This window comes from Durio zibethinus, chromosome 3 (genome assembly GCF_047325235.1).
Source record: "Durio zibethinus cultivar Kanyao isolate XHJ-2024 chromosome 3, ASM4732523v1, whole genome shotgun sequence".
Taxonomy (NCBI): domain Eukaryota; kingdom Viridiplantae; phylum Streptophyta; class Magnoliopsida; order Malvales; family Malvaceae; genus Durio; species Durio zibethinus.
The window spans coordinates 36,106,228-36,120,330 of NC_143164.1; the positions used below are offsets into that span (position 1 = coordinate 36,106,228).

Sequence of the window (14,103 nt, forward strand, 5' to 3'; positions counted from 1 at the left end):
ATCAGGTGATACTAGATGCTGACAGGAAGAAGCTTTGCAAACTGATTGATTTCCAAAAGCTCTCACATGAAGCTGGGGCACATGCTGCCGAAAATGAATGACTTACCCTCCAATCAATAGTCCAAGTTCTTTATTTTCAGCAGTTAAAGCTACGAAATGCTTTGTCCTGCTCTTATGCTGATGAAGACCACAAGCCGGCGCATCACCAGTCATGGCAGATCAGCAGTGATGCACTCATTGCGGCAATGGCTCCAAGAGACAACTATGCGTCTTTGAGGCAAGAAAATCGAGAACTAAAACTTGTGCTTGCTTGGCTGCGGATGAGATTAAATGATCTAGAGAAAGAACATGTTCGTATGAAGAGGGATATGGCAAAGTCTCATTCTCATAAATTTATGAGTTCTTCTCAAAGAAAAATGGTAAACTAAGATTCTTTGGACATAGTTCTTCAAAAGGATCAAGTACTCCCCCGGGGCAGTTCTACAGAACAGTTCTAAGATGATTGAGAGGAGATGTGCAAGCACTGATAGGTAATCAAAATTACATGGGTTCTTTTCCCTGTATTTATTGATCAAAGCCATATGTTTTGCTGATTTTCTCTGATGAGAGAAACATTCATTTTATCCTTTGAAACTAAAAATGCTCATACCATTAAGCATTCCAATTAGCAATGATTAAGAAATCAGAAAATCCCCACCATACACTTCAGGCAGGGAACAGTAATGTTCCTATTCCTATGAATAAACCATCTTTCTGCAGATTATTTCATGGTTTTACAGGTACAATATCAACATGGGCAGCGAACCAAGGTTTTTTCTTTTGTTCTTTCTTCTCATTTCCTGCTAAAAAGCAAAATGTTTTTCTTTTTTCAGCTAAGGGGAAAAGTGCTTGGCAGACAAACTCCATCTCTTGTAAGTAAAATAAAGAGGACAGATGTTACTTAGGAACTAGAAAGGGAAACCAATAACGAATCACTGCTAACTTGCTTCGTGTAAACATATATATATATATATATATATATATCATAATGAGTTTATAACAGTGCCAACAAGGAACAAATGCTGCAACCATTTTGATTTACAATTCAAATGTATTACTTAAGATCTTAGTTTGCAGTCAAATGTGCTACTAATTAATATGCTGTATTCGGTTTATGCTTTTGTCTTCATTGGGCCATTTATTTTTCAACAAAGATATAGTAAATCATTTACTGCAATCTAATTTTGCCACTCACACCTTTTCAGTTAAAAAGGTAAGGGAGCAGGACTGAGGAGGAAGAATTGATGGGTTGTTGCTGTTTCTGCCTGTCTGCCATTATTCACATTCGTAGAGCTAAAACAAAACACAACAACACAGTTATACGAGGAAGAAATAACATCCCTTTTTAGCAAATTGGTCAAAAAACGAGCGGACGAACATGGTTATATCTCCATTGAGTTTCTCATTATCATAGCATACCAGATATATGTCTATATAGAGTGTTAGAGAGTGCTAAAATACTACTAGAAATAATAAGTATCAATGATCAATCTAATTCATCCTCAACCAGCCTCCTCCGGTTCGATATATGGTGAAACGTGCCGGTCCTAGCTCTTCCAGTGCAGCAAGAGAGAGCTCCACATCAAGTCTCGATTGGTTTTTCATTATAGTCTCATGGTAAAGCTTGCACTCGCTTTCATCCCCAGTAGTCTCCATGTAAAAGCCTCCGAGATTGTATCCCGAACGACCAAGGATATTGCAAATGGGCCTCAATTTCTCCTGTGTGGGGTGATATACTTGCATTAGAATTGAGTGCAATTACAGACCATCACCAAACCAAACAACAACAAAAAACAACATGCTGCGAACGTTACCAAACTTTTTCCAAGTGACCATGTTATCACTTCATGTCCTTTAGGAACAGTCACAAGAGGATCTAGAAGCCATGTGACTACAATTCCCTCTTCTTTCATTTTTCCGATGTATGCATCTAGGTCATGCAGCAAAGGAGGACTCAATTTGATTATTATCAGCATGTTCCCCCGCTCTTGCTTCGGATTTAGTACTTTGCATATACTTATAATGTGGTCTATATCTGCAGCATGAGTCAACTGCAAAGATAACGAACGAAGCATAGTTCAAACTTAGTTGCAAATGTTCCATATAATTATCATTAGAGGATGAAAAAGCCATATCTTTGTCTAAACCAAAGCACTTTTGGCACTGCATTAGCAGTCATCTTTCAAACAGAAAACAACTAAACATGAAAACGACTAGAAAACATTGTGAACTTGTCAGCCGATTTCCAAAATGAAAATATAATTTAATCAGATTCATCCTAATTCCTGACAATCATGCATGGTACAGAACTTGAATATGATATATTATATTTCAGTCAAAGCATTTGTATCACTAAATTAAAAAATTTATTATTTTCATGAATGAATTCAGTTTATTAGAAAGCAACCAACTATGATATATTGCAAAGCTTGAATTGAGATAGATGGGAATGCCAGGATGGTACCTTGAGAGCTTTTGGGTTTTGGACATGCTTTAGATAATCAAACTCAGAGGTTTCCTCATCTACAAACAGCAAGTGAGAGAAGCTGCTGTAGTATTCCTATAAACAGAAGTACAGAACCACAGTACAGTTACGATGTGTACTTTATAGGGTATTGCAGTATGAAAATTCTCATTCCCAATTCCACAGTACTAAAGGAATCACAGTCCTCATAAGTTCAGGATCATGTTACACAAACAAATTAAGAAATCCCAGACCATCATTGGTGCCAAAAAGTTAACATCCTTGCATTATGCTCTCAATATCAGACAGAACATACATACAAAATCGTGCCTTCTTTTATCTCCACATGACATCAACTAGTTTACCAGTACTGAGCTTAGACGGCTCTTTGGACAAAAAACCCACATATATATTAGAGTTTCTAGTTTATGCTCTCAGCCATGAAAAGCAATAAACAGATTGAATGAGTTGATGTGGGAGAGCTTTTCAATTTTCATAAGATTTTTGCTTACCTGTTCATGCATCCTTGATTGCAGGAGTAGACGGTACCGAGCCACATAAAACCTGGTCATGTCCTGGAGATATTTCAGCTGTTTAAAGAAATAAGTTTCATTGTTGATGGCACAATCATCGTACCTGTTAACATATGACAATTTAATAACTGTTAATATATGTTACTTGTATATCTTTAATGAATTCATCTTCCATACATTGTTGCAACTTGCATGGAATTGTATATGGCTATTACAATTACCTCTTCCAGCCAATATTTAGTTCCTCTTTCCAGTTGGCAATATCATACTTGTGCAATTGCTTGAGCAAGGGATAAGAAAGCTCAAATGCTTCAGCCTCCAATCCCATGTTACAGATCTACAAAAGGACCAGGAAGTAATTTTTATAGAATATTGGATGAACTACTAAAATGTTGGGTTACTTGTTTTACAAGTTATTAACATGCTTTTACTACCTTGCAAACACTCGTTGCTAATAGGCTAGGTACAGCCAGTCCCAGCACTTGAAGCAACAAGAAATTCCGAATGGAGAAACTGTGAGGATCTCCTGTGCAAACCACGAATGTATTCCCAAAAGAAGCCTCTGCCAGAGATTCTTTGAGAGCATTAATCTCTTCTTTTCTGATGGAGCAGCTCATGACAGGGAATGGGTTTTTCTTGGGAGTAGGGAAGCTCAAGGTCTTCAACTGAACGGCTTGGGGTTTTAGAAAACAAGCCAGTCCACTTGCAAAAGCTTGACCCTTAAACACCTTCGAAAACTCCATATCTACAGCACATGAAGACAACAAAGTTAACACATTGACAAGAAAATGTCGTGTAACTATAAAAAGAAAGTTCAAGATTTTCTTTTTCATTATCTTTTTCTTGGGGTTTAGTATTTATTTTCCTTCACATTTCCAAGAAACAAACACACCCTAAAAGACTTGGGAAAGAGTAAATTATCGACTCACCTCCTAAATCTTGAAACTATCAGAGAACTATGCTTGGAGAGTGGAAAGCAGTCAGCAGCTGTTTCTAGAAAATAAGAATTGTTCTAAAACGTGATATTCTTGATCATTAATGGGTTACTGCAACTTCCTGAAAGTAGTTATTTCGCTCCTTTCGGATTGAAATCTGAGTTTGTTGTTTCCTAACGACTTTTCGAGCTTTATCAATTGCAAAGTTTTTAAGAAATATTTTAATAAACTACTTTAGCCTTTTTAAAAAATCCAAAAACCATTAATTTAAATTTAATTTTTTATAAAAACCTTAATAATTGTTGCTTTTTGCTATGCAATTTTTTTTACCAAACCATCTTCTTTCTTGTACTTATATATTATTGAAGCATTAAAAAAACGCAATTAAATGTTTAAAAAAATACCACTAATTTAATGATGATAAATTTTCAATATTGTTGGCTGTGTTTTTTCATAAACCCTGCTAGCAGTTTAAAATGCCGCTAAACAATACAAAAAATGTTTGCTAAAAGTCCCAATTGATAAGCTATTATATCCACCAACACAAAATTTCATTGAAACCTTGTTTCTCTGTATTTATTGCTGACCCTTTATGTTAAATTTGTTTAAAATGTTCTTTTAATCATTATCTGGATAATGAGATGGGTAATCTCTTACCTTATTACTCAGTGCAAAGATGGCTTTAAGCCTCTAACCAAGGTACAGAAAATAACCATATAAAATCACCATGCAGGAGAATAGTGTGATAGTGAGATTCATCATTCATTCATTCATACATCCTTCAGACGAAAAATTTGACTGCTAGACAAGTTTTAAGATTACCGAGCAAGAAAAGGTAGTTTTTCCAACTAAGTGTTGAGGGAAAAAGAAACAATCTTAAATCTTACAGAGAAGAGGGGGCACTGGGAACTGGTTGATGGGCAGAACAAGCACATATTCATCAGAAGCAAATATTCCCACAATATGTGACAGTTCCAAACAAATTTAAACTAACATATCTTATTGTGAAAATTTTGTCCAACTTTCTCTTATGGTCTCGGTGATTAAGCCGATGATTTGGTATAGAAGTGGACGCCGAAGGCCAATCCCAAGATTAGCAGGGGAACAAGGAACTGAAGATGCTTTATAACAAATTCTGAGGTCTTGTCCTGGTCATAGTGAGGCTGCTTGGGAGGAGTGTACTTTGTCTTGGTGGCGACGGTTGGTGTATCGATGTAACCGACATTAAACTCATCCATCATTGCTCTAGCACTGCTACTATGACCAACATCCTAAAAATCATCAGTTGCATCCTTCCCTATCAGCCATAAATCAAACCAAGGTTATTTCCATTTTTTCATCTTCTAAAATAATTACCACTTTAAATTATACAAAATAAGCAAAAAAGTTATCATGTCATACCTGTGGCAGACAACAAGACCTCATCACCACCAGGATGGTTTACCAAGAATTTAGTCACATTGTACACCTGTTCAAACATAAGATTATTTTGATATCAGGATTATTTTGATATCTAAAGCTGAACCTTACTTCATGTTACTACAAGTTCAAACATGGTTGAAACCCATTAAGTTTTGTTGGTACAACATAATAGCCCCTTGAAATTCATGAAAAGAATCCTAACCAAAATATTCATGACAGTTTCTAGGGTTATGGATAATATTAGTACTAACAAGAGATAAATGAATACAAAAATTTCAAGTTGTTCTCATCCAAAAGCCATCTACCAATGCAGTGAATATGATACTATCATTACTACAAAGCTCGATCATTCTTCAAGTAACTTAATTATAACCAATTTAGAACTCCTCAAACAAACGGAACAAATAGTATATTGACACGTACTCAGCAAATTAGAGGAAAAATAAACACAATGGCGAATCTCTCTTATTGAAAATCATTACCAACTACCAAGAGAATAAATTGTACAAAGTCCATCATGCAGATTTCATAAAAAATAGTGCATTTAAGGGAGAAAATAAATCTAATGGTAGCTGCAAATCGTATCAATGGTCAAAACCACAAATCCGGATTAAGCTAATTAAGCAAATCCAAGGAACTCAATAGCATAAGGACTATTCTGACGTGCAGCTCTAGCAATCATCAGGATCAAAAGAAATTGTGAGATCTAAGCAAAAGATTGCTTTTGACACTGAAGATGATCAATTTGAATCTGACTTATCAATCCACTAATAAGAAGAAAATTGAAAATTTCTTTCAGTTTCATTTATTTATCGTATAGGAAAGATGGACCATGAAGTATCCAAAGCTTATAGATATAAGTCAAATATGCAATGAATATAAGCAGTCAGCCTCAAAGAGAGATCCATCCACATGGATTCAAAACTTCTTATGATCAGAACCACAAAAACAAGAAAATCGGCTACTAATCAAATAAAAGAACAAGAGGCTTCCCAAGATCCAACAATAATCAAAACTTGTAACTTCAGAATTAAACTAAAATACCCAACTTTTGCAAAAACATAAACAAAAGAAACCTTTTTTAACCCAAAAAAACGCAACCCCAAATTGGGTAAACACCAAACTGGATCATCCAAGAAATTCTACCAAAAAAAAAAGTTGTACCTTGCCCTCAATTACAAGCCAACAGTCTTTAGCATTGTTGTGTTGAGAAACCTCAGCCAAACTGTAAACCTTTCCCTCTCCACCCATTGTTTCCCTTCTCTTTTGCTTGTTTGAGGAAGAAGAGCAGAGACTTGTTGATCAAACTAAACTCGGGCTTATTGTTGCTGCCTTGTGGTTGCCACTTGCCACAGCCCACAGGCTCACTTTGTTTGGTTTTGGACAAAAACAATATTATAAAAATAAAGGAAACCAGAGAGAGTGGTTTTTAGTTAGTAAGGTCAATAGAAGAGAAATCGATTGGCTGTGGGGTTGGTGAGGAGTGAAGACTCAGCGTGAGATGGTTGTGTCACCAATCACCTGCATCATGTTGGTTGGACTTCGAGATGGCAAATGAAGCATGGGATTGGTTTGGATTGGGTTGCTTTGATTCTTAAAAGATTCAGTAGAAAACCAAGCTTTCATTGCGAGGGATGGGGATTTAGTGCAAGTTTTATATATATTTTTTATTTTTATTAAAATAGTTAAAATTATAAATATTATTTTAATTAAATTAATTATAAATTTAATTGTAATACAAAATAAAAATATAAAATTTACACTAAGTGAATTTATATTATTCTTGATTTTATCTCTTCTATTTTTTTTGTTTAAAGATTTTTAATATTTATTTATTTAAAGTAATAAATAAATTTGTATAATAAAAAAATAATAAAAGTTTTAAATAAGTACATAAATAAATCTATAATTAATTTTAATATAAAATAATATGTATGAATATTTTGAATAAATAAACATTTTAATATTTTAAAATATTAAATAAATTAAAATATTTGTAAAAATAATTTATTAGTATATTTTAAAATTAATTTTAATAACCATTAAAATTATTAATCGACATGAAAATAATTTTAATAATTTATTATTTTATAAATATCAAATATTCTAAAATTTGCATTATAAATAAATGTTTTATTCTCATCATACTAAAATCTTTTAGGCCTATAGTTTTTAATCGATGATCTTTTGGGCTTCATCCTAGGAATTAAAGGCCCACTTAAAGTGAATCCCACGACAAAAACCCTAGCAACTTAAACTGTGGTTCATTTATAAGCCATCTTTTTTCTCTTAGCGGCTCTCCAAAGAGACTGAGAGAGGGAAGCTCAAAAAGGTTAAAACAATGGTGAGCGGATCCGGGTTATGCGCGAAGAGAGTGGTGGTGGATGCCCGGCACCACATGCTGGGACGGTTGGCTTCAATCGTGGCCAAGGAGCTGCTCAACGGCCAGAAAGTAGTTGTAGTCAGATGCGAGGAAATCTGCATGTCAGGCGGACTCGTTCGCCAGAAGATGAAGTACATGAGATTCCTCCGCAAACGCATGAACACCAAGCCTTCTCATGGTCCCATCCATTTCCGTGCCCCCGCCAAGATCTTCTGGCGCACCGTTCGCGGGTCAGTTGGCCTTCTTCTTTTGTCCGTTTGGTTTTATTTGAACTAATTTTGGAGCATCTGGATCTTAAGTGAAATGGGTTTGCCAAGATTTGTCTTGTTTTGTTTCTATAACTGAACCCAAATGCATCAATGACATTTGCAGAATGACACCACATAAGACTAAGCGTGGAGCCGCTGCCCTTGCTCGTTTGAAGGCTTATGAGGGTGTTCCTGCCCCATATGATAAGATGAAGAGGATGGTCATCCCTGATGCTCTTAAGTAAGTTTCTTTACTGTCTTTCATTTTCATTGTAATGAAATCATCTGATTTTTGTTCTAAATGTTTTCTGCTACGTTTTAAAAATGTAATTAGGGTCTTGAGGCTTCAGAAGGGTCACAAATACTGCTTGTTGGGCCACTTATCATCTGAGGTTGGATGGAACCATTACGACACCATCAGGGTGAGTTTCATTTTATCGTTCGGTGCTTTGCTATTGTCTGTCCTTCAATCCATCTATGCCCTTATTTTAGATAAGCATTATTCAACTTAGGGTTGAGGATAACACTAGATCAATCGGTTTTTCTTGCATCAAGGAAAATTATCAGGAATTCGACCTTGGATTTGTATTGTTACATACTACTGTACCTTTTGAGCAATTTGATTTGGTTTTGATTTAATGACCCTTTTATATTTATTTTTATTAATTTGGTTTTGATTTAATGACCCTTTTGTATTTATTTTTATTAATTGTAAGAAATATGCAAGTCTTGCATTACAAGGCAACCTTATGCGAATCAGATTGTCGACATGTATTATGTCAAGTGCCTCTATTTATGTATTATGGGTTGTCTCTTGAATTTTTGCTTGAGTCATTCTCTTTAACCTTGAAAATTTAAAATTAATAGATGATAATTCTGCTAAAATTTTGTTTCTAACTATACTGTGGACTTCAGGAGCTGGAGAAGAAGAGGAAGGAGAGGGCTCAAGTTGCATATGAGAGGAAGAAGCAGCTGAACAAGCTTAGGATAAAAGCTGAGAAGACTGCGGAGGAGAAACTTGGCTCTCAACTAGACATCCTTGCCCCTGTTAAGTACTGAGTTTCTAGTGGCTAGTTAGTTTCTTACAATTTTGTTAAGGTTATCTGTATGGATTTGACTGTTTTATTCTGCTGGAGATGTCGAGGCTGGGAATTTGTTGAATCTTGAGTTGCCCTGTTTTCTTTTTTTTGGCAGCAGGATACTTTCAATATATTTCAAATATGTTACTATCACCAGTCAATGCATTAACACGCTTAGTATTGCTATTGTTATGGAATTTTATATATTGTGACCATTGATCTTGGTGTGGAGTCGATACATGGCATTAGAAAACCGTCGCAATTGCTTTGTATTTTGGTCGCAGCCTCTAGGCCGTTTAGAAGACGTGTTTTATTATCAATTTTTGGTTAAGATCCAAGTAAACTTAAAAGCTGAAATCTTATGCTCTAAGCATTTTTCATATGAACCTCCAGAACTTAAAGCAAATCCACTAATAGCTAAAATGTACAGCAACATGGTCAAAATTTGAAGTATTCTACTCCCCTTCATGAAGACGGTTGTGCTTTGGAAACTTATAAAGATATAGCTCAAAGCCTTCAACTGCAAATAAAGACGGTTTTGAATGACGACCGATCACCAGCGAAAGTCCGATTGCATCTAATCGCACGGTGATTTCGTTTGTATACGAACGGGGCCTTGGTTCTTAGAATGGATACGAGTCTAAAATTGAACAAAATGTTTGACGGTGTCTAAACGACACGGTTGGTCCTACAAAGGAGTATATCAAAAAGACTTAAGCAGAAAGCAGCTGACAGCCGTAATTTTGTTCATACATGAGACAAATCGTTAACAGATGTGATATCGTCAGCCATTTTCCCAATACCGTAACTCTCAAAACCTGGGAAACGGACGGCCCTTTCATTATTGTCCGACGCCAAGAAATTTCCCCGATCTTTGTTTGTTCTCGTGTCTTTCTTAACGTTGGGATTCTGGGCTTCTCTTGCTGTTTCCTGAACGCATAAGTTCCCACTTTGCCTCCGTAACTGATCAACTCAATTCCGTGAAAAAATCCAGGTTTTTACTCACTTTTCCTGGAAACTAGTCTACTTCTTTTGATCCTACGAATTGCTTGTGTTTTGCGACTACACTATTTTTTTTTCCTTTTCTTCATGTACTGTTCATGAAGTTGACTAGAATTCCGTGTCGTCTTTGTATTTCTCATGGTGGGTTGTTTTTCCAGGGTTACTTCTTGGCACCAAATTACTGCAGAACTTTTTTTTTTCTTGGGTTTTTAACCAGAATTTCATTTCCCCGGGGATCTTGAGCTCTTCAAATTTTAATGGTTTCCTGTACAATTCCTTCATGGACCTTAATTGGTCTTGTTACAGCCTTTCTTGACCTTGCTGTAGCTTATTCCCTTCTATGTGGATCAACCTTGGGGTTTTTTCCATGGAAATTTTATCATGTTTTTGGATTTCACTTGCCGTGTCCTTGTTCTGGGTTTTTTGGGTACAAAAATAGCAACCTCTGCTGGCATAAGCTGCTCATTCAATGGCCAAGAAGAAAGATTTATTCTGTTCAAAAGCTGGCTTTGAATAGGTTCCCTTTTAACTTAGTTTGGTTCAACGATCAAGAGTGGAATTCAAATGCCAAGTTCATTACGGAAGGAAAATTTGGCGGTGGGGTTATTGAATTGGAGGGAGAAGCATGTTCTAGTTCACTTTCAGATTTAAGATTGCAAACTATGGTGGATAAAGAGACTGGATATGATGCCAAGGGAAAGAAAATTATAAATCAGAAGCAGAAGTCTGGAATTCGACGACGTAGGAGATCTGCTTTTGGTTATGGAAAATCCTCTCCTGTATTGTTATCTGGTAATTTCCCATCAGCTGCTGCAGTTGTTTCATGTTCCTCTTATTTTAATGGTGGTGAAACAAGAAGTGAAATTAGTGAATTGAGCAATGGAGAGGGAAAAGGTTCAAGTTTTATAAGAAAATTCACTTGTAACGCTAATGAAAAGTTAATTATTACTGGAGATGAAGCAAATCGGATCACAATGTTGGAACAAGCTCTTGAAGAAGAAAAAGCTACACATGCTGCTCTCTACCTGGAGTTGGAGAAAGAAAGGGCTGCTGCTGCTTCTGCTGCTGATGAAGCCATGGCAATGATTTCGCGTCTGCAAGAGGATAAGGCATCAATAGAAATGGAAGCAAGGCAATATCAAAGGATGATAGAAGAAAAATTTGCTTATGATGAAGAAGAGATGATCATTCTAAAAGAGATCATTGTTAGGAGGGAGAAGGAGAATCACCTTTTGGAGAAAGAAGTTGAAGCTTACAGGCAGATGAATACTCTAGGAGATGAGCAAAATTGTGATTTGAGTTATACTTTGGGGAAAAGGCCTTCAGTTTCACTTGGTTTATATGAAGATCCGCTGATAATCGTGAATCAGATTGGGAATGGTGGATCCACTGGAAAGAAGGAAGTGGGAAAACGCTCTGGTTGGCCTTCAAAAAATGAAACTTCATCAGCCTGGAAACAAAGTCATACTGCGGCTGTTAATTTAGCAAGGAAACGAGAGGGACAAGATGATGATGCCATAATATGCCAAGCAATAGCAACCAAAACTGCCCAAAATTTCGGTGGCATTGAGAAAACTTCTTTATGTGCAGAAGGGCTCAAGAGAAATACGGAATTTGGAAAGCCACTAGGCAGCAATCTGCATGATTCCACACTTGATATGGAACCAGCTATTTATGATGTCCATGTTGTTGATGATAAAATAGACATTCCAAAGGAGGAGAATAGAAAAGAAAACAACCTGCCAACTTTTTCTGCTTCAGATCACATAACCTTGCTATATGACTTGGGGAATAGTTCTTCTGCAGTCAGTAATGAGAGGTTGAAGATTGACACTGAAATTGAACACCTTAGGGACAGGTTACGAATAGTGCCAGGAGAAAAAGAGAAGTCGACTTTCTATGCAGATCAGACGGAAAGGGTAGATACCCTATTGAAACTCATTGAGGAGCTGGTGAATCAGCTTCAAGAATTTCAGCAGCTAAAGGAGCGTGTTCGATTGACTTCTTCACCTCCGTCAGCTTCATCTTCTAAGGTGTGTCGCATTTCAATTTGATTGTTTATAATTATTGTCTCCTTGCTTGTTTAGCTATCTTCTGGTCAATAATAGCTTTATGCTGTTATTCTTACAGTAAATTTCCATATTGTGATTCCTGAAATTGAGGAAACAGGAGTCTGCTTTTTTCTCCAATAAAAAGAACAAAGTGACCATTAATGTTGATGCAGAATCTGTGTAAATTCATAGTACCAAGTCTGCATGGAAAGTGGACAACTCAAGTGAGTGAATGTCCAATGAGTTCACATAGTGTTCAAGTAAAACAAAACTGGCCATAGTTTTCACAGATGTAAATCCCGTTTATTAAGCATAAAAATAGTAAGGAATGATCCTATTCCTTCCATGAATTTTGTGATCAACTCTGAAAAAATTGATTTGCTCTCAACGTCTCTTGTCCATTGTCATGTTTGTTTCATATTTACTAATTGCTAATCCCATCATTTTCAGGTCAGCTTCAACAGGAGACGCTGCCGGAGTGCATCAGAAGAAATCGATGATAGCAGCGCTTAAGCCATGTACAGTAGTTCCCAAATGTTGGAAAAATCTTCCTTTCTGCTCGTAGGCTTGTTTCCACTCCCTTCTTAGATATAAATTTGTTGATCAAATCTGTGAAGTCCATAGAAGTTAGTTTGATGTGCGCTGCCTGTTGAAAAATTGTATGTAAACCTTGTAATGTTTTGGTTTCACTCAAATTAGAGTAGCTTCATAGTTGTCTCCATGCGTGGATCCAATGTTGGTCACCTATAAATAAATAAATAAATACATGAATTATCAAAGTCAATTTTGATCACTTATTTGTCATCATTCTTTCTTTCGAGTACAAAGGGTTGTCATTGGAAATAAGAAGAAACGATGAGATAAAATCGATAATTTAAAATATAATATAATGATATAATATAAAAATAATATAAATAAAATATATAAAAATGATATGAAATAAATTTTTAATAAAAATTATAAATAAATTTAAAAATATTTAAATATATATTTTATATTTGTGTGTAAATATAAATTATGATAAATAATTTTTATATAAAATATAATATAAATATATAAATTATTTTATGCACTCAAAGTTTCGAGATCCCCCTCTTCTGGATTTAATCTTATTATGATTAGCTGTACTCTAAAGCTAGAACAAGGTTTAAGATTTTCTCTTGGTTGTTAGCCCCGAGCTACTTCTTAAGATACTTAAAATTAAATTAATTATATATATTACTTTATTTTTATTAATAGAATTAAATTTGTTAATTTTAAAATTTTAATTAATTAATTAAAATTATATTTTGAATTTTATAATTTTTATATTTTAAATAAATTAAATAAATTCATCTAATAAAATATTTAAATATCATAAAAATTATTATAATTTATAAATAAAATAAAATAATTGAATTAAATTCTAAAATCGAAATATCAACATCCCTGCTAAAAAAACGTATGACAAATCCCCAAATTTAAGCCCTTCATTAAAGTGGGCTTCACACTCTGAATCAACGCAGGGGATGGTGGTCTTATCGTAAACGCACGTGGTCGGTCTGTCCTCTTTCTGCGGGTTCCTATAGTCCCACCTGCCAACCAATTTCCACGTGGCAAACCTCAGTGACATCTGACCTGGTACATACCAAACATTTTTATTGGCCTTCTCTTTAATAATATAAAAACAAATAAAAAAAATAAAAGAACTCCAGTTTGTTGACCGTGGACTCCACCGCACCTAATAATATCTCTTATCCCATCTCTTTTAACGGCGGTTAACGTCGAAAGCCCGCTCCTTCTCCAGGAAAAGTCCAAAGCAACGAACAACAAACGATAAATCTTTGACGGAACCACCACCACTTGAGTAGCTGACGCGGCGGTTTCACGCTACGTTCCGATTTCGCTCTCTGAAAACGATATTTTCCTTTTAAAAAATGAAAAAAGAAAAACGCTTTTTGACAACGA

The 14,103-nt window shown here is 35.4% G+C and overlaps 4 protein-coding genes and 1 pseudogene across 5 annotated transcripts; 2 read left to right on the top strand and 3 right to left on the bottom strand.

The window, feature by feature from the left end:
- Positions 1-1,384: 1,384 nt before the first annotated feature.
- On the bottom strand, positions 1,385-2,754 carry LOC111283579 (uncharacterized). Its single transcript, XM_022872148.2, has 3 exons — positions 2,504-2,754; positions 1,854-2,090; positions 1,385-1,758 (listed from the first exon to the last, which is right to left on the bottom strand). Exons 2-3 carry the CDS (start codon positions 2,013-2,015, stop codon positions 1,531-1,533), a joined length of 390 nt encoding a protein of 129 aa, XP_022727883.2. The 5' UTR covers positions 2,016-2,090; positions 2,504-2,754; the 3' UTR covers positions 1,385-1,530.
- LOC149519802 (uncharacterized) lies at positions 2,750-4,089 on the bottom strand. The gene is made up of 3 exons (XM_089757973.1): positions 3,471-4,089; positions 3,258-3,373; positions 2,750-3,139 (listed from the first exon to the last, which is right to left on the bottom strand). The coding sequence occupies exons 1-3, from the start codon at positions 3,867-3,869 to the stop codon at positions 2,938-2,940; spliced, it is 717 nt and encodes a 238-aa protein (XP_089614099.1). The 5' UTR covers positions 3,870-4,089; the 3' UTR covers positions 2,750-2,937.
- Positions 4,090-4,714: 625 nt separating this feature from the next.
- Positions 4,715-7,032, bottom strand: LOC149519803 (cytochrome b5-like; annotated as a pseudogene). The gene is made up of 3 exons (XR_016341062.1): positions 6,558-7,032; positions 5,373-5,439; positions 4,715-5,268 (listed from the first exon to the last, which is right to left on the bottom strand). The product of XR_016341062.1 is annotated as a cytochrome b5-like (transcript).
- Positions 7,033-7,667: 635 nt separating this feature from the next.
- LOC111283383 (large ribosomal subunit protein uL13w-like) lies at positions 7,668-9,300 on the top strand. Its single transcript, XM_022871893.2, has 4 exons — positions 7,668-8,006; positions 8,149-8,265; positions 8,359-8,446; positions 8,940-9,300. Exons 1-4 carry the CDS (start codon positions 7,735-7,737, stop codon positions 9,081-9,083), a joined length of 621 nt encoding a protein of 206 aa, XP_022727628.2. The 5' UTR covers positions 7,668-7,734; the 3' UTR covers positions 9,084-9,300.
- Positions 9,301-9,833: 533 nt separating this feature from the next.
- LOC111283382 (uncharacterized) lies at positions 9,834-12,940 on the top strand. The gene is made up of 3 exons (XM_022871890.2): positions 9,834-10,097; positions 10,264-12,138; positions 12,607-12,940. The coding sequence occupies exons 2-3, from the start codon at positions 10,363-10,365 to the stop codon at positions 12,667-12,669; spliced, it is 1,839 nt and encodes a 612-aa protein (XP_022727625.2). The 5' UTR covers positions 9,834-10,097; positions 10,264-10,362; the 3' UTR covers positions 12,670-12,940.
- The last annotated feature ends 1,163 nt before the right edge of the window (positions 12,941-14,103 follow it).

What these genes read in the sequence shown, in the direction of transcription:
- LOC111283579 (XM_022872148.2), bottom strand. Translation starts at nt 2,015, where the DNA reads ATGCTGATAATAATCAAATTGAGTCCTCCTTTGCTGCATGACCTAGAT. An exon ending in GGTCACTTGGAAAAAGTTTG is followed by an intron (nt 1,759 to 1,853) that starts GTAACGTTCGCA and finishes CACCCCACACAG; the next exon opens with GAGAAATTGAGGCCCATTTG.
- LOC149519802 (XM_089757973.1), bottom strand. Translation starts at nt 3,869, where the DNA reads ATGAAAAAGAAAATCTTGAACTTTCTTTTTATAGTTACACGACATTTT. An exon ending in TAGCAACGAGTGTTTGCAAG is followed by an intron (nt 3,374 to 3,470) that starts GTAGTAAAAGCA and finishes GTCCTTTTGTAG; the next exon opens with ATCTGTAACATGGGATTGGA. An exon ending in CTAAATATTGGCTGGAAGAG is followed by an intron (nt 3,140 to 3,257) that starts GTAATTGTAATA and finishes ATATGTTAACAG; the next exon opens with GTACGATGATTGTGCCATCA.
- LOC111283383 (XM_022871893.2), top strand. Translation starts at nt 7,735, where the DNA reads ATGGTGAGCGGATCCGGGTTATGCGCGAAGAGAGTGGTGGTGGATGCC. An exon ending in TTCTGGCGCACCGTTCGCGG is followed by an intron (nt 8,007 to 8,148) that starts GTCAGTTGGCCT and finishes TGACATTTGCAG; the next exon opens with AATGACACCACATAAGACTA. An exon ending in GTCATCCCTGATGCTCTTAA is followed by an intron (nt 8,266 to 8,358) that starts GTAAGTTTCTTT and finishes AAATGTAATTAG; the next exon opens with GGTCTTGAGGCTTCAGAAGG.
- LOC111283382 (XM_022871890.2), top strand. Translation starts at nt 10,363, where the DNA reads ATGGTTTCCTGTACAATTCCTTCATGGACCTTAATTGGTCTTGTTACA. An exon ending in CGTCAGCTTCATCTTCTAAG is followed by an intron (nt 12,139 to 12,606) that starts GTGTGTCGCATT and finishes CATCATTTTCAG; the next exon opens with GTCAGCTTCAACAGGAGACG.